At 40.7% G+C, this 18,043-nt stretch overlaps 1 protein-coding gene across 8 annotated transcripts in view; it reads left to right on the top strand.

Moving 5' to 3' along the window:
* The window catches only part of CLIP4 (CAP-Gly domain containing linker protein family member 4), an 85,753-nt gene that overhangs the window by 50,720 nt on the left and 16,990 nt on the right, over window positions 1–18,043 (top strand). For all 8 annotated transcript variants that reach the window (XR_006200916.1, XR_006200917.1, XM_042933346.1 and 5 more), the window contains 6 exons: window positions 128–265; window positions 4,518–4,607; window positions 5,388–5,531; window positions 9,119–9,253; window positions 12,703–12,826; window positions 17,089–17,153. Coding sequence is in view for 6 of the 8 variants with exons in the window: in XM_042933346.1 (XP_042789280.1) it covers window positions 128–265; window positions 4,518–4,607; window positions 5,388–5,531; window positions 9,119–9,253; window positions 12,703–12,826; window positions 17,089–17,153 (696 nt within the window). In the remaining 2 variants the exon portion in view is untranslated. The remainder of the gene's footprint in view (window positions 1–127; window positions 266–4,517; window positions 4,608–5,387; window positions 5,532–9,118; window positions 9,254–12,702; window positions 12,827–17,088; window positions 17,154–18,043) is intronic.

Genomic DNA, 18,043 nt, shown 5'->3' with positions numbered 1-18,043 from the left:
ACAGGATTCCCGGTAGGCACTAAAAAAGAACTTAAACATTTATATTATCAAATGGTTGTACTTGCCCCTTTATTGGAAATGCTCTTAATTGTTTAGCACTAACTCAAGCTCTACGTTCCTCCCTTAGGTATATTTGCACCTCTTTCAAAGATAAGTAAAGCAAAAGATCGAAGGAAGAATATAGTACACACCTCTGCAAAAGCTGTGCCTCTTATCAGGTCCCAGAAAATTGATGTAGCTCATGTAACGTCCAAAGTAAATACTGGTAGGTCAAGCCAGAAAGTTAAATCTTTTATTCAGCATATTTCTTTCTTTTGTGGAATGCCTTATATTTAGCTTGCTTCACCCTTTTTTGTTAGATAACTGTGGAACCTGAATTTAATAAAACCCACATCTCACGTGGTTTTAAACATCAGTCATGGTTTATGATTTCGATTCCTGACAAGAATACTATACATTTGTTCCTTTCTTTCCTACCACCCGCAAACCTTCATCACTGGCTAATGTAACCTCCAAGCTAGATTTTATACCTCCAGTAGATCCTTATAAACACAACTAGCTTTATGTTTCTCACCTATTCAAGAATTTTAGTGCCTTCTCTTTTAATCAGAAAATATTCTGACTCTGAGTCCTTCCTGTATTCGATGGGATCTCTGGCTGCCTCCATAGGCGAACTGTGGTTTCATGTCTCACTGTCTTGGGCGTACGTTGTCCTCCCTCTTCCCTCCATACTTTGACTCATGCTGTTTCTCTGGGTGAAGTAATTTGACTCATGCCTTTTGAGGTCCTGGATGTGCTTTACCTCTTTATTCAGATGCTGTTTCTCCAAGAAAACTTCACTGATGACCCAGATCACTTTGGTGTCTCCATTCTCTCTAATTCTGTGTACACTTGTATCCATACCACACAATTCTTTGTTATCTTGGGTCTTTTCCTCCAATTGCTTTATTTGTGCAGATCTTTTATTCTTTCAGCAAAATTTTAAACTTTAAATGGGCTATGAGAGTGTTTTGTACTTTCGTATTCACTGTAGTAGTACATAGCACAAAATAGACCCTTGGTAAGTACTTGCTAACTTATCAGTGGCTGAAGCAGAAAGGCTTTCTACTGTGATTAAGGGATTTTGCCCAAGAATTTGGTTGGCCTTTCTACTCTCTTCCATTGAGCTATTTAAATATCTCTGTGTCAGTAGTGGACTTCATAACTAGTAAAAACATAAATCTTGATACCTAGTAAAGGAAAGCTTCCTACCTTATTCTTGAACAGTGTCTTGCCTATTTGGATCCTTGTAAGTCATACTTCCGTATAAATTTTAGAGTAAGCTATTAAGTTTCTTTTAAAAAATATCTGCTGAAGTTTTATTGGTTTTGCATTTTAAACCATAAGTCAGTTTGGGAAGAATTGACATCTTTACAATATTCAGTCTTTTAATTATAAGCTTGGGATATTGCTTTATTTAATTGGGTCCTTTAAAAATATCTCAGGAAGGTTTTATAATTTTCTCTATAGCTATCTTGTCCCAGTTTTGTTAGGTCTGTTCCTGGGTACTTCATACTTTTTGATGCACTTGTAAATGGTATCCTTTAAACCTGAAACCCAGAAGTTCACAGCCATTATGGAAAGAAAGCCCAAAGAGAAGCCCTGGGGGTCCCCTACTAGACAGAAAATGGAGGAAATCCCTTTTTTAAAAAAGATAGATTTTTTTTATATTCCTTTGGTTCTTTCCCTCCCCAGTCCCTAGGCAGTCCTTCATGGTGCAGTAGCAGCCGTGGGTGGCCGGGTACCAGAAACCCCAAGGGAGGAAGACCCTTCTCTCTCACCAGAGAAACTGTGGTTCCAGGAATAGGGATGGAATCTCTCCAATAGTTTGTCTTCTTTTTACTCACTGCTTGTCCCCAGAGGCAGAGTCAGTCCCCAGAGACTGTATGACAGAGCAAGGGAACTAAAGCCTAGGCACCCTGCCCTGATACCAGGAAGGGGTGCCTCCAGGAGCAGGAAAGTGTCAGGGAGACTGTGGAGAGGAGGGAGTTCAAGAAAGTGGTCTCAAAATGTTGGGTGTGAACTCCTGGGCTTACTCTCAACTTGTACACGTGTGGATCTGACCACGGGCTTTGGTCTCCAGGGTAGACCACTGCCCAGGTCCCAGACACTACTGGATGGCACAACCTATGAGAAGGATCCCAAAAGGCCTTGGAAACTGAACTGGCATTGGAAGCACAGCGTCCAGAAGGTGGGAGGGATGTCCAGCCTGAACCTAACTGGGTTGAGTCCTTGCTAAAACAAAATGGTAAACATTCTGCATAGGATTTAAACAAGATCCAGAGTCCCACAACATAATATATTTAAAATGTACAGGATACAATCCAAAATTGCTCAAAATACGAAAAACCAGGAAAATCTCAACATCTGTCAAGGAAAAAGATAATCAAAGGTTGCCAACCCTGACATGACACAGACATGACACAGATAAAGGCTTTAAATAATATATTATAACCATCCTCTATGAATTAAGGTTAATTCTTGAAACAAGTGGAAAGAAAGTTCAGAGGAATGAAGATGTAAAAAAGAACCAAACGATGTGTGAGCATGGGCACATGCGCACACACTAATGAGTGTGGTTAAAACTGGGGTGCCCCAGGATTCATGGATTGTATCAATGTTGGTATCCTGGTTGTGATATCATAGTTATATAAACAGCTACATTTGGGGAAATTGGGCAAAGTATGCAAGAGATCTCCCTGTATTACTCATACAACTACATGCGAATCTCCAGAGATCTCAATTAAAAAATTCAGATAACAGGGGCACCTGCGTGGCTCAGTTGGTTAAGTGTCCGACTTTGGCTTAGGTCATGATCTCACGGTTTATGAGTTCAAGCCCTGTGTCGGGCTCTGTGCTGACAGAGCAGAGCCTGGAGCCTGCTTCAGATTCTGTGTCTCCCTCTCTCTGCCCCTCCCTGGCGTGCTCGCTCAAGAAATAAACATTAAAACTAATTCAAATAAGAAAGAACCAAATGGATATTTTAAAACTGAAAAATAAGAAATGAACTCCCTGTGGGGTGCTTGCACGAAGTCTCTGTTACCCACCCCTCTGTTCAGTACCTGCTGTTGTCCTTCTGGTCCTCGTTCTACCTGTTGTAGTAACTCCTCTCTGGTCTGTGCTTCCTGTCTCTGCCCATCCAGTTTCCTTCTAAGTTTTGCTGCCAGGGTGACATTGTTCCCCCATCTGTTCATGCCAGCCCTCTTTCACGCAAAGTCCATCAGAGGCTCATTTCTTCCACAAGAGGACTGATTCCTTATCTGGCACCGTTGCCCCCTGAGATTTCACTCTGACCTATCTATCCGGTCTTACTTCTTCCATATCCCAAAGTGTTCTTTATTCCAGCCAAGCTACTTCTCCTCCCTGACCCTGTCTTTTAAGATTTTTTTCTTTTTGTCCATCTAGAATGCCTACCTTCAGTTCTTTCTGACCATACCTCCACTGTGCTCTGGAAGAAGTCTTACCTGTCCTTCAAGACCTATCTCAGAATGTCATCTTCTCAAGACATTAATTTATCTTTGTAGCCATGATTATTGTCTCCCTTTTCTATGTTAGCGCTTATCAATACATGCCCTCATATTTTAGTTATTTAGTTACCCATGCTCCCTATCTGTCCTCCATACTGGATTGAAAAGATTCTTTCAGGCTGAGACCAGGTCTTGCTCATGTTTGTGATGCTCAGAGTATAGTTCTTCACTCCAGTGCTTCCTAAGTGAGAAGAACTGAAATGGATGCTTAATGGAATTTAGAACTGGGTGCGGTCCATTAGGTTTCCTATTTAAACAGTTTGGTTCTGGAGAATGGAAACAGAAGTCTGAGTAAGGCGAAGTATTATTCATGAGCTTTTTCTTTTTTAAAGTGAGTTTGTTTGTGAGGCTTGGGTGTGGTGATAGTTATCTTCAGAGCACCCAGGGCAGAGAGTGGGGGGGTTTCTTACTGTCTGACATTCACTTTGATGAATAGTGACTATCATGATTTGCAAAAATTTTTACCCAGAGTTCGCTATCTAAATAGAAAATCTGTTGTAATGGGTTTGCGCGCATATGAGTGAAGTCTGTAAGTTGTTTGCAAGTCCTAGTGGGTGGGTGGCGGTGGTGCTTCAGCTGTGAGGTTCACTCTACCTGCTGGCATTGTGCAGACACACTACTGAGTGTGCGAAGTGTCAAACAACTAGGCACCTGTGCTTTAAATGTTTTACTGTATTTAGAATTCCTTAGTGGACTGTTAAATAGGTTTAAAAGAGACTTTAGTGGTATTTGAGGAAATTGGGGTTTTCAGATGGAGAGGCTAAGAATGCATTTTTTCCCCTCTTTATGTATTGAAATATTGGTCCCTGCTGTCTGCGAACTGATTATCCAACATGTTTTTGGAAGTGGATAAGATTTAGATAATGAGGGATGTCTGTACACAAAAAAGCAAATACATTTTCATGTTTAATGTTAAAGTTCTTGCTGAAAGTGTTTGTTTCTATGTGGTAGGATTAATGACCTCCAAAAAAGATAGTGCTTCTGAATCAACACTTTCATTGCCTCCTGGTGAAGAATCAAAACCTGTAACAGACAAAGATGGTAAGATAATTTTATAACTTCCATTCTAAAAATTTAATTTACTGATGGAACTTTAAAATAATACAGGGATAAAGCTTATAAAGGGCTAAGTTTTAAAGTTTTTAAGGAAAAAATCATTATAGTAGCAAATCGTCCTTGAAAATACCTTCAGCAGCTCGTCATAAAATATATACGTGGTTTTGGCATAAAATCCTATACTGTGCATCCACGTACACTTAAATTAGAGAGCAATTGGATTAGATTAGGAGGGAGACTGAAAGGAAATTCCCCAGTGTAGATGGCTTCATAAGAATGTTTCAAAGTTGCCTTCAGCTGTCAAATCATTGGGTGAATAGAGCATGGGTAGAAAATTCAAGAGTATTCCTGCTTGCCTTCATTAACTCAAAACATTTTAATACTATCTTTTTGTTACCTTAAATTAATACCATTTTAAAATATAAATAGGATGGATTCTACTAAGCCATCTAAAGTGGGAGGTGAGAGAGAGTGGTGGGTAGAATAGGTAAGTAGTCACCTTCAGTTAATGATGTGACAGTACTCTTCTGTGTAAGAGTGTCCTCGTCCGGCGTGAATCGTTAAAATACAGTTGCTTGGGTTATAAAGTCTTGTCTATATGAACTACCGTATGTTTGGATGAAACCGGGCATTTAATTCAACACTGGATAATCCACAGAGGAAGCTAAATGGAGGGTTTCAGAGGGATTTGCCTGGAAAAGCATCTTAGTGGCTCATTTCTTACTTTCCACCCTTCTCTGTGTTCTTTTCCTTTACCTGTTTTAGTTACCCTGCTTGGATCCGTCAGCAGCTCCTCCTCTACATCGTCTTTGGAACACAAACCAAGCTACCCCAAGAAGCTGAATGCACGTAGCAATGGCAAGAAGACAGTGAGCAAAAGCCCATCTGTCTCCTCTAGAGCCAGTGCTGGTATCTATGGCTTTTTCAACCAGGCTTTCTTGGTGTTTTTTATCTTGGTTTGTTTGTAAGTAGATTTGCTCTTTTTAAATGTGTAGAAGGAAACTTTTACTTCAGTCAGATTGAACTACTTGTCCTCTTCTGTCTTTCCCGTGGCCCCCACCCCTCTCCCCTTCGTGGGCATCCTCTGTCTCCCTGCCTTTCTCCCGGTGCCCCTGCCACTTCCCTTATCTGGACTGACTTCTTCCCTTTCCGATGCATCTAATGCCTTTGGCTCTTTAAGGGCTATTTTAGAACTTTATGATAGCTCCTCGAATATGTGGAAACCGTATGGTTATTATCTTTCTTACTTCTTTTCTAATCTAGACCTAACTAACAATAACTAATGTGGATTGTATACTTATTATTTCAGGTTCTAGTCTAAGCATTTTACACACCTTATTTCACTTAATTCTCAGAACAAACCTGTGGGTAGGTACTATTATTATCATCCTCATTTTATGAATGAGGAAACCGAGACTTAGGGAGGTAAGTCTTCGGTGCCTGATGGCGGTTTCTAAGTGGGACGCCCGGGCTTCATCCTGAGGTCCGCCTGATGCTTTCTCTGCCGCTGTTACGGTTTGCCTCCATCCCAGCTCTTCCTCATGCTCCCGGGTCTCCAGACCCCTGGCGGCCAGCCTGTAGAGAGCTGGACTGCCGCCTGGCAGCACAAGTACAGTGTAGGGCTGCTCCTGCAGTTTGCTGACCACACGGTGTCATTGGCTCAGACGGAGCCTTATGCTGGCGCTCTTCACTCTGCTGCTCCATATAGGGCTGTACATGTATTTTCATGCAATTTAATGTTAGAGGTTTTATCCCTCTGAATTTGGTTTCATACATCTGGAATATTAGCTTTTTCACCTACTTTTGTGTCATCTGCGTATATAAAGTTCGAGTCCTTGTTTAAAACTATGTACGAGAGGGTCAGAGGCTCTCCTGACAGCTTGACTATTGTGTTGGGGCTTTTTTTTTTTTTTTTTTTTTTTTAGTGTTTATTTATTTTTGAGAGAGAGAAACAAAGAGAGCAGGAGCAGGGGAGGAGCAGAGAGAGAGGGAGAAACAGAATCTGAAGCAGGCTCTAGGCTCTGAGCTGTCAGCACAGAGCCTGACGTAGGGCTCGAGCTCACGAACTGTGAGATTGTGACCTGAGCTGAAGTCAACCACTGAGCCACCCAAGCACCCCTGATGGGGCTTTTTAACTTGCCCTGAGTCCTGCCCAACCTCGTGCGGCCCATAGTTCTCCAGCTGCGAGTGAGCGTATAGAAAACACTTCATAGCTGACTTCTTGCCCAAATCAGCCTATATGGAATATGTTGCAGTTCACTTACTTACCTACATAGCAACCTCATCCGGAAAGGAAGAGAAACCATTTTGGCATAAATTGTTTTCAGTGAACCTCATAATAGTTCCCAGATTCTCTTTTGAATGCTTGTTAACAGTTGTACTGAACCAATATTTTATTATAGAAAATGTTGATGATGGGATTTTTTTCTCTTTAAAATACTGATTGTACGTGGTGAGGAGGGGCCCTCAGCAGTAGCACTGGCATAACACACCTACAAGCTGAAACTGTAAAAGCAGAGAACCTAGAAGTTTTGCCTGAAATTGTTCACCTGGAACCTGTATTCTCTGAGTAGATGCTCTTTCCCTTGGAAGCCGTTTCTGCTCAGCCCTCTGAGGAACAGAGGTGAGAGGACCGGGCATGCAGCAGTCCCGCTGCCCTCGTTTTAGTCGCATTCATAGAAGGCCTTCTTCACTTGGGATTTGGGCTTTTGAATTACCCTTTTTGCCTGTTACAAGAAGTAGCTCTAGTGTGCCTACTTATTTAATGTTTTTCCCCTCTTTATAAATTTAAGCGGTATGTAGGCTTAGATAATAGATGAAGAGAGTTGTCAATTGGAATGAGAAAGAGGAACTTGTAGGAAGGGAGGCAGAGAGAATAGGAGATCCATGAGAGAAACCCATGTTGGGGACCCCAGGAACATTTCCCCAGGACACTTTCTAGAGTGAGTAGATATTTCACTTTCCTGTAGGTTTGCATTTGAGGGGTGCAGACGTATGGGGAAGTTAGGGTACAGGGGAGCAGAAGGAGCAGACCAGGGGAATGGCAGAGGTAGGGGAGGAAGTCTGTGTTTTTAGCGTCATTGTATCCCGTTGTTGAATGTGCTGTCCTTGGGCCATTGAAATAGCCTGGGGACCCACCCGGGAACTTGGGCCCACTGTAGGGCCCGGCCTTTAATCCTGGTATGCCCTCAACTACCTGGGAACACCATGTCTTAGTTAATTTCTGAGTTTGTATCTTATCTATAATTATAATTCTACGAAGAGCACTTTGTAAACTGTGAAGTGCTGTGGAAATATTAGTTATTATGAGGGCCTAAGACTTTTTAGTATAGCGCTTTTTCCAGACCTTCCTTCTCTCTGGGTTTATGTTCCTCGTTTGATGCCATATCTTTAGTCTCTCTCCCTTTGGCAGTGTGATTAACCCTCTGTCCCCTGCCTTCCCAGATTATAGCTATTCAGGTCTGTTTATGGACTGATGGGAGAAGCCTCAAGGGCCCACTTTTTCTCTGTTATATCAGAACAGCTTTCTAGACAGTCTTTCTCTAGGACTTCCGATGTTTCACAGCGGGCATTTCAGGGATTAGGTTTGAATCAAGGGGAGGGGGAGTGGTTTCGTTTCTAATAAGGAGATCAGTTGGAGGTAATTGGAAACTTACAGCAATTTTCACTTTGAAATCACCTTCCTGTATGTATATTATACACTGAGTTCCAATGAATTAGTTTCTAATTGTAGCATTTTAGTAGAATAGGGATTGGTACACTACAGCGCGTGGGCCAAATCCAACCCACCACCTATTTTTGTAAAGTTGTATTGGAACACGCCATGCCCGTTTTGTGTCTGTGTGCGTTTGTGCTGCAGTAGCAGAGCTGAGTCGTCGTGACAGAGACGGTATCGCCCGCACAGACTAAAATCCTCCCTCTCTGGCCCTTTACAGAAAAAGCATCCTGGCCTCTGTTCTAGTAGAGCGTGCCCCGGGCGATCTGGATAGGATGGATACTGTACCAGGAACTGTGTGTATTAAATTCCCGTGGCAATAATTTTTTTCAGGAAACCCTTCAAAAATTTTTTGAATATATTGACCTCACATGTAAGAGCCATGCTTGTAGATGATGTATATAATGAAAGGTGTCACAGGGCACCTGGGTGACTCAGTCAGTTGAGCCTCTGACTTTGGCTCAGGTCATGATCTCATGTCTCCTGAGTTCGAACTCCACGTTGGGCTGTGCGCTGAGATCCTGGAGCCTGCTTTGGATTCTGTGTTTCCCTCTCTTTCTGCCCCTCCACTGCTCATTCTCTCTCTCTCTCTCTCTCAAACATTAAAAAAATTAAATAATGAAAGGCATCATATGTTGAAATCTTCAACTAGTTAGACTGGTTAGAATACATAGTGGTTTTTTGGCTAATACGCTTTTTGAGTTTGTTTGTTTTTTTTCCTCCCCTTTTTCTCCTGCTCTTTTTCTGCCCTTTCCCCTTCCTCCACCAACCAATTAAACAGGTTTGAATTCCTCAGCAGCATCTGTAGCAAATAACAGCCGCTCTTCTGGAGAGCTCCACCTGGGAGATCGCGTGCTGGTGGTAGGCCAGAGAATTGGCGTCATTAAATTCTTTGGGACAACGAACTTTGCTCCAGGTAACTTGTCTGTGCGTTCTTTGCTCAGTTTGCGTGCTTTAGAATACAAAAGGTTTAAAATTTTACGTGGGTAAAACTTAACTGTAGAGAATTCTTGATTAACAGTTGTTGTGGATGTTAGCTCTGGCACCGAAAAGCAATACAGTGATAAAACCACGGACTGTTTGTACTCAGGTTGACTCTTATCCATAAATTTTCCTCGCCAGCTGTGTTTTAAATTGTCTGGTGTTAAAATTAGTTGTTATTCTCCCAACTTGACTTTCACTGATTGCCAAGCGTGCTAAATAACAGAGAGAAAATATTAGGATTAGATATTTGCTAAGGATAATCTTAAAATGAGTTCACGGCATAGAGCATTTATCAGAGTGGCTTGGAGAGAAAAGCCAGCAACAGGGTTTAAGGGAAAATGAAAAAGCTTTTGTGCACCCTGGGACCTTAAAAACACACGTTTGTGTATTTATATATTCATTCCAACCTAGACTTAATATTGTGTTTCCAAAAGTAAAGATTAGCTTTCTTTTGCATTTTCAGTGATTAAAAAATTTTTTTTTAATGTTTATTTATTTTTGAGACAGAGGAGACAGAGCATGAGTGGGGGAGGGTCAGAGAGAGAGGGAGACACAGAATCCAAAGGAGGCTCCAAGTTCTGAGCTGTCAGCACAGAGCCGGATGCGGGGCTCAAACTCACGACTGTGACATCATGACCTGAGCCAAAGTCAGACGCACATTTTCAGTGATTTTAATTGCAAATGTAGAAGCCAGTTGAGTGAAACCATGTTTGTATGTTTTAAATGGCAATATGCTATTTTGACACATGGTGGCATTGCAGCATTTGAGGAAAAGGTTACCAAGACCACTGATTTTAAGTTTGTAGCATTCTGTCAAGAACTGTGAAGGATCTGAGATTTTACCCCACCTGTGTAGTTGCCACAGCTTCATAGATGCTGATGGAAGACTTTAGGCTCCTGATTCAGACACAGCCCTTTCATACTCACAGCAGCAGCAGAAACCAGTGTGTCAGCATTTTCCTACACTTGCTCCCTGAGCCCCCGTTCCCAGGGGGTGACACCTGCACATGCAGTGGTTTATGCTAACAGGAGAAGGGCCCTGAGCATAAGGGATCAGAACCTCTGTATTGGACAGCAAGCGTGCCTGTGTTTTGTGTGGGCCGGCCGCCCACACTCTGTCTCTGTCCTCCAAGGTTGCCCTCTGTGCAGACATCCATGGAAAGACAGGAAGTGCCTCTGTTCATAAAACATGCAGAAACATGAGCGAGCCATGGAGAATTGTCTCCCCGCACAGACTTTTTCATTATACCACTTATAATTGCAACCCAGCTAATTGATTTGAGATGGGCTATGTGTTGTATAATTCATGTCTCTCATAGGTCTCCAGGTAGTAATTGAGATTAGTTAGGATGGTCTTAATATAGTTCTCAAATAAAAACCTAAGAATCCCAAAGGTAGGGTATTTTTTTTTCACAATCTCCATGTCTTTGGAGTTCCCTTTCTCTCTCTTAAACAAGGTTAGAATGGTTTGATTCACTGGCTACAAGTCATTGTTTTCCATTGACTTTTCATTTTTCAATTCCTGATTTTAAGCATTTAGAAGTGTGGGAAGTCATAAGAAAACATAGAAGTTGGAAACTTTTCTGTTGAAGTCATTCTGTCTTTTTAGAAAGTAGTAGCATGTGTTTCTTGTGGCATCAAAATTTCAATCAGTCGGTGCTAGGGAATGGTGCTACTATCGAGGCTTTTTACTGATTGTAAGATCTAGGCCTGAGGGAGGTCATTTGGCCTCTTTAGCCTTTTCTATTGGAAAGAAAATGACCATTTGAGTGGGAAGCGATACATACCATTACCAGACTGTGTGTACTCACAATTGCTGGCACTTGTCATAATGTCTTTCTGTGGTATGTTACCCATTTTCAAGAGTCATATGGTAAACATGTCCCCGTTATGTGGTATATTAAAGTGGGAACACTGTAACGGTGGCACTCAGAGAAATAAAAATGGCAACCAGACAACCCTGGTTAATGACATTCAGAAGTATGATGCTCTATTCCCAGAGCATGAGTTTGACTAAGCAGTAGGTTTGTATGCATTACTCGCACGCTGTTTAAGTATGGAAGACAGTGGTCATGCATTAGTCTTTTCAACACAAAAGTATCTAGAAATGGGCTCAAGTGTCATCTTTTTGAACATGAGAGGAAAAGACCGAAGAACTTCTAGGTTGTCATTTTTAAGGGTATATTGGCTCTTTGAATTCGTAATCTGAAAGAAACAGTATTTTTGTATTCTAATTTGCAGTAAATTTCTCAATGTCTGTGTTTTTATTTTTTATTTGATGCTGATTGTAAGAGGCCAAAGGCAATTCTACTGTATTCTCCTTTTAAATAAAAACAAATGGGCCATTAGACACTTAAAATTTTTTTTTAATGTTTATTTCTTTTTGAGAGAGAGAGAGAGAGAAAGAGGGAGAGAATGAGCGGGGCTGGGGCAGAGAGAGAGGGAGACAGAATCTGAAGCAGGTGCCAGGCTCTGAACTGTCAGCACAGACATGTTCGAACCCATGAACCATGACATCATGACCTGAGTGGGAGTTGGACGCTTAACCAGCTGAGCCACCCAGGTGCCCCTAGACCATTAGACACTTTTAAGTGGTCTTGGGGTACCCTCAACTTGAGAATCCTTATTCTAGGAGTATATATGTCTATACTTAGACTAGGAGTATATGTCCATTTACATAATTCTTACCACACTAAAAGCAACCTCACTGCTTTAACTTTAGGCTCTCTAGAAAAGGACGTCCTATAATTTTCCTCAGAGCCGTCCCTTTTATATACTTAAAAGCCTTTTAGAGAATCCTTCCTGCTAGGTAATCTAAATCTTTTCGCTAAGGTTAAATATGATTTTTATTTTTACCCCGGCTGGGGAAAAAAAGAAAAGAAGAGTCACCATGAAGTCTAGTTGTATTTTCCGTATTACTTTTGACCTTCTTTAATTATTTAAGAACTGTTTGTGGTGTTGTAATGTTGGGAGGATAAGATGAAAATATTATATGTTCATTTTATGATTTATACAGCTCAGTATTTTTTTTGTGCTGTACTTCTCTTAAACACACCATATTCCTGAGTCAAGGATGGTTTCTTTTTCATTATAGCTTTTAGATACATTGTGGCCACTACTTGCATAATAGCTAATTTGTGCCAAATTTGTGTATTTTCTCTCTCTCCTTTAACATACATAATTCGGCTTGTGAAATGTTTTTCCTGTTTATTTTTTTAAATTTTCAAATTTTATCATTTGAAAACTCAACGATCATGATGCTCTTCCATCATTTTGGTCATATATGAAAATGTCAAGCCATCCAGGCTTTGGGTTTTTATAATAGCATAACAATTTTGGATACAGTGCAAATGCTTTTAAAATTCAACATTCTTGTTCTAGGATATTGGTACGGTATAGAGCTTGAGAAACCCCATGGCAAGAATGATGGCTCAGTTGGAGGTGTGCAGTATTTTAGTTGTTCTCCAAGATACGGAATATTTGCTCCCCCATCCAGAGTACAAAGGTGAGAAGGATGGCATTTATGCTTATTCACAAGGCCTTTTTGTAATTTGCAATGGTTTATAGTGAGAGTTCCCTCGTTTTGTATTAAAGACATGCACTGCACTGACTACAGCTCGTGTCTTCTTTCAAGGGGTTAACCAACCACCTTCTTCAGAGAGAAGGCTCATGGAAAGCTAAATTTGCTTTGCTGAGGATTTGCAATTTTAAAACCCTCCTTTATTCCTCATTTGCAAACCCTATGAGTATGTGTAGGCTATTAGAAGTGGCGTTTGCTGCTAAGAACAGTGAGAGCAGCAAGCTTAATCTGTCATGCAAACAAAAGTAAAAATGCTCTCTGATTGCTTCAGTCACATCCTAACTACATTAAATTTCCTGCCAGCAGGCACCCCATTCATTCTCCTACAAACCTAATGGAACCAAAATGGCTTTTTCCTCTGATTTCTTTAGTTTTCAAAAATAGATAGGCAGTAGATCTTTGGGGGAAGTGAAGCTTTAAGGATTTATATATAATATACCTCCTCGGTGTTTCTCCTTAAGATGGTACACTTTTGTAGCTGCTCACTCTGGCTTTAAAAAATTAAGTTGAGCAGAAACAAGTCCTTGTGAAATTCCAGGTACCATTATGGGAAATGACTTATGTGCTGAAAGAAGTTGGCTTGGCGTGCTTCTCAGTAGATGGGAAATGGGATACTAATCTTTAAATAGGAAATAACATCTATGGTGTGATCACGTTCATGAGAATGGATCGGCCATCGCGTCCCGAGAGTCCCATCTAGTTCCCTTGTAGCTAGACTGTGTGACTGCCTCCTGGCACATCTTATCGCTTTTATGTCTGTTTTCCCCTTCACTTTGTTTCTCTTAATAGCTACATGCAATTTTTATATTAATTTCCTTCTTTGATGTATCTGATACAATTTTTTTCTTATTATTTATGACAGAGTATTGAACATATATAATGCTTTGCAGTTTATGAAGTAACTTCAATTAAATGTTGTTTCATTTGATCCTAATAAGTATTTGGTCAAGCAATCTGGAAAATAACAGTAACTGTGACAAAAATTTATTGAGCATTTAGTAAATGGTGTGCTCTGTACAGTGTATTTTAGACGCATATTTCAAATCCAGTGAGTTGTAAGGTATTATGATTATTTTATTTTGCCAATGAAGAGAAGTTTCAGGGAGAAAGTGACTTAGCTAAAGTCATATAGTTAGTGTAGGGAAGCAAAAAGTTTCCTCTATCCTCTTAGGGTCAGTAGCTGAGTGGGGGGTGGGATAGGGTGTCTGTGAACTAGATTGACAGAAGATAGATTAACAGGAGAAAAGGCATACAAATTTATTACATTTAAATTTGCCAGCACCCGGGCACCACAGAAAGAAGCAAATACCCAAAGGAGTGGTGAGATTGGAGAGCTTATAGACCATCTTACTGGGAGAAAGGCCTCTGAAGGGAGGGCAGCTGGTTTTCTGGAAAGATAACGGACCCTTAGGAAAATGGGTGGGAGGTGAGATAGTTGGTGACAGCGTCTCTCTGGGTGTGGCGTTAACATCCCTTCTCCTCCTCTGGGATGCCAGTCTGTCTTCCCTGCTTGATGTAACTTGGGGAGGGCAGAGTCCTTCTCTTTGGAGCACCTGTTTTAGGCAGATAAGGGGAGTTCAGAGAAAGCCTCTTCCTGCATTCGTCGATTCTCAAATGTCTTTAGTTCAAAATAATCCTTATGGCAGAGCAGCATGTTTGGTAGTGGCTCATTTTGGTCTCTCCTACACTAGTTAATGAGGGAGCTGGACTCAGCCTGGGTTTGTTATTTTGTTGTTGTTTTTCCTAAGCCCTTGCTTTTAGGTAGTTTGCTGTTTTTTGGTATGTGCCTTATACATAAAGAGAAAGAGATACTAGCCAGTGAACAGTACTTCTATCATCGGGTCAGCATGGTTTAGAGCTCCTCATGTATCGTTCACTCCTTTGCAGCTCCCTGTGGGTCAGGTACTATAATGCCCCTGTCTCACAGGTGGGGAGATGAAGGCACAGGGAACTAGTAGGCAAGTGTGCACAGCTTTCAAGTGGGAATTTGAACCCAGGTAGTTTAATATCAGAATGTGTGTTCTTAACCAGTACCTTGTGACGAGTAAGAGAGAGTTGGTGCCTTATTTCAGGACTGATGTCTTATTTATGATTCATTTAGGGTAAGATCCATGCTAAGTCTCCAGTCTTCTGGGTTCTCTTATTACTTTGGACAAATCTCCATTAACACATTGCTACAGTCTCATACAAGTTTTGTCTCCTAGTCCTGAGGACCGGGGTTCTTTATTTATATTTGATTGCCCAGAGGACATGGTTGGGCATATTTTGGGCACTGTAGATACTGACCACATCTAGGGCAGTGTTTTTCTTATGCTATGACAGTTTTTTCCCCCTTTTATATTGTGAAGCCACTGTCTCTCTCATGTTCGTGTTCTTTTTCTTGCTTTGTTTATAGAACACACGGTTTTTACCTTTTTTTCTTCCTTGCCTTCTATTTGGTCGTCTTTAAGGTGATTCTTTTAAAAGCAGCCCCCTCTTCTTAAAAGATACAGGGCTCTCTCTCTAAATGAACTGCTGTCTCGATCCAGCTGTCTTCCTGTCATCTTCTGATTGTCTCATTCATCATCATCGAATACTATTAAGTGTCTTTTAGCACTTTGTGCTGTGCTAGGCATTCTATAAGCAAATAAAACAGTCATGGTCCCTGATTTTGAGGAATTTCTAATTTAAACCAGCTTTGGAGCTCTTTAAAGACACCACTGATCTCCAAGAGGAAAGAATTTTAAACTAGGGACTGCTTGAGGACAGTCTTAATGAAGTGGTGACCAATCACAATTTCACTCTTCCCAGATTGTAGCTGGCTCTTTCCCCCTGCTTTGCGTTAAAAAGAATGTGCCTCCTGTCTGAGAATCTCTGCACATGTTATTTCCTGTGCTTCAGTAGCTTTCTACTATCACCCAGCTTTCATTTAGTTAATACCTTTTCTTCCATTAACATATAAATCAACCTATTTCTTTGCAGAAATTCTAAGAAAACTTACTGACTAGATCTGATCTGCTCTCTCTGCCTACCTCCCTGTTTTTTGTCCAAGTGGTCTTCCTCATCACAGTATTTCCTTTTTAAAAAAAAATTTTTTTTAACGTTTATTTATTTTTGAGACAGAGAGAGACAGAGCATGAATGGGGGGGGGGCAGAGAGAGAGGGAGACACAGAATCGGAAGCAGGCTCCAGGCTCTGAGCCATCAGCCCAGAGCCCGATGCGGGGCTCGAACTCACGGACCGTGAGATCGTGACCTGAGCTGAAGTCGGACGCTTAACTGACTGAGCCACCCAGGCGCCCCAGTATTTTCTTATTCTTAGTTCTCACCATTATAGGTACTTATTATTAATGAACTGATCGCTTTTAGAATTAAGTTCTTCTCAATTACCCATCACCACCTGATTATCTGTCCTCCTCATCAAGTCATAGTCTTTGCATTCAGCAATCTCTCACTGATTGCTGTAGTGTGTATGTCAAGTAAAAATGATGCATGTGAATTGCAAGGTGGAATTGCAAATATTGTGAGAGTTGCAGGATTTCTTGATGGTGACCAAGTGTCCTGGAAGAAGTGATTGACAGAAAGAAGGCTTTGTGGGTTAGGTCAGTAAACAACTGAAAGAAAACGAGACTATTAGGATTGGCTTTTTAAAAAATAAAGAATGATTTGAATATCAAAAAATACAGTCCTGTCAGGAAAGTTACCTTTGTGGTTGTGCTTGGGGTCAAATAGAAAGTAAAAGACGTTGAATTGTGTTTGGTTGTGCAATTTTATCAGAAAATCACATACGTACACAGACTGAGTCAGTATTTGATTTCAATTTAAAAATGTGATGTTTTTACAATTCTAATTGAACATTTGTTACATTTAATATAAGACAAATTTATTTCCATATTATTTAGTTTCATCTTTGAAGATAAAGTTCCAGAGAAATAAAGTCAGGTCTCTGTTGTAAGTGAATTCACCTTAAGTCATCTTTTTCTTCATTAACCATCCTTAAACAACAAGGGGCTCTTGTATTTTATTACTGCCTGTATCTGATGCTAGCTTGAAGTTCCTTTCTGACTTCTGATAGATACTCAATGCATGTTTGTTGAATAGTGAAATAAGAAATAACTGTTGTTGTGAAAACCTCACTTGAGCGCCAGTCTTAAATCTGAAGACCTGCTGTTTCTTCTAATGAGGCTTCAGTACTTGTTTTATTCACAGGGTAACAGACTCCCTGGACACCCTTTCGGAAATTTCCTCCAATAAACAGAATCATTCTTATCCTGGTAAGTTTACCCAATTTTATGTTCCTAATCGTTGTTCCTTTGCTTTTATTTATTGAAAAATTTTTATTGTGAAGTAGTTGTGTATACAAAAGGGCATATAAATGTATTCATACAGTTACTGTAATGATAAAGCAAACATCTTTTACCCATCTGCTAGGTGAAGATGACCTGTACTGGGGGGGGCCTTTGAGTGTCCCCAGCCTCCTCTGGCTCCCTTTTCATATACTTTGTCCTCAGGTTATGAGTCTTGAACTTTATGTTCATTATTCCCTTGACTTACTTTATATCTTTATCACCCAGATATAGATGTATTAATAAATAATATATATTAGGAAATACATATGTATTTGATTGTCACTGGCTATTTTGTTAGTGTTCCACTAAAACATAGTAGTTATTCTATATTTGACGGATATTTGTGTTATGTCCGTTTTTTTTTTTTTTTTTTTTTTTTTTACCGTTACAAACTAGACCATTGTACACATTTGCAAACGTTTCCCTAGGATGGCCAGGTGTGGTCTGTCCATATCTTCACCCTCCCTGGGCAGTGCCGGACTGTTGGCAGAGCACATGCTCATGAGCAGGGATGACAGCCCCTGCTGCTCTTTACCTCCCCAACACTAGTCCTGCTTGATTTAGAACTCTTCACCCATCTGATGGATTTAAGCTGCATCTCGTGGTTTTAACTTGCATTTTCCAGATTACAGATGAGGTCGAGCCTCATGTTTACGAGCCATTTGCATTTCCTCTTTTGTGACGTAACTGTTCAAGTCTCTTGCCCCTTTTTCTTTTGGTTGGTTTATCTTATTCATTTGTAGGTTTCTTTCTATACCTCGGACACTAATATTTTGCTAGTTTCGTGTGTCGCGAATACCTTGCTTGCCTGTCTG

This window comes from Panthera leo, chromosome A3 (genome assembly GCF_018350215.1).
Source record: "Panthera leo isolate Ple1 chromosome A3, P.leo_Ple1_pat1.1, whole genome shotgun sequence".
NCBI lineage: Eukaryota > Metazoa > Chordata > Mammalia > Carnivora > Felidae > Panthera > Panthera leo.
Note: the sequence above shows the minus strand (reverse complement) of the source record. Positions and strands in the feature narration are given on the sequence as shown.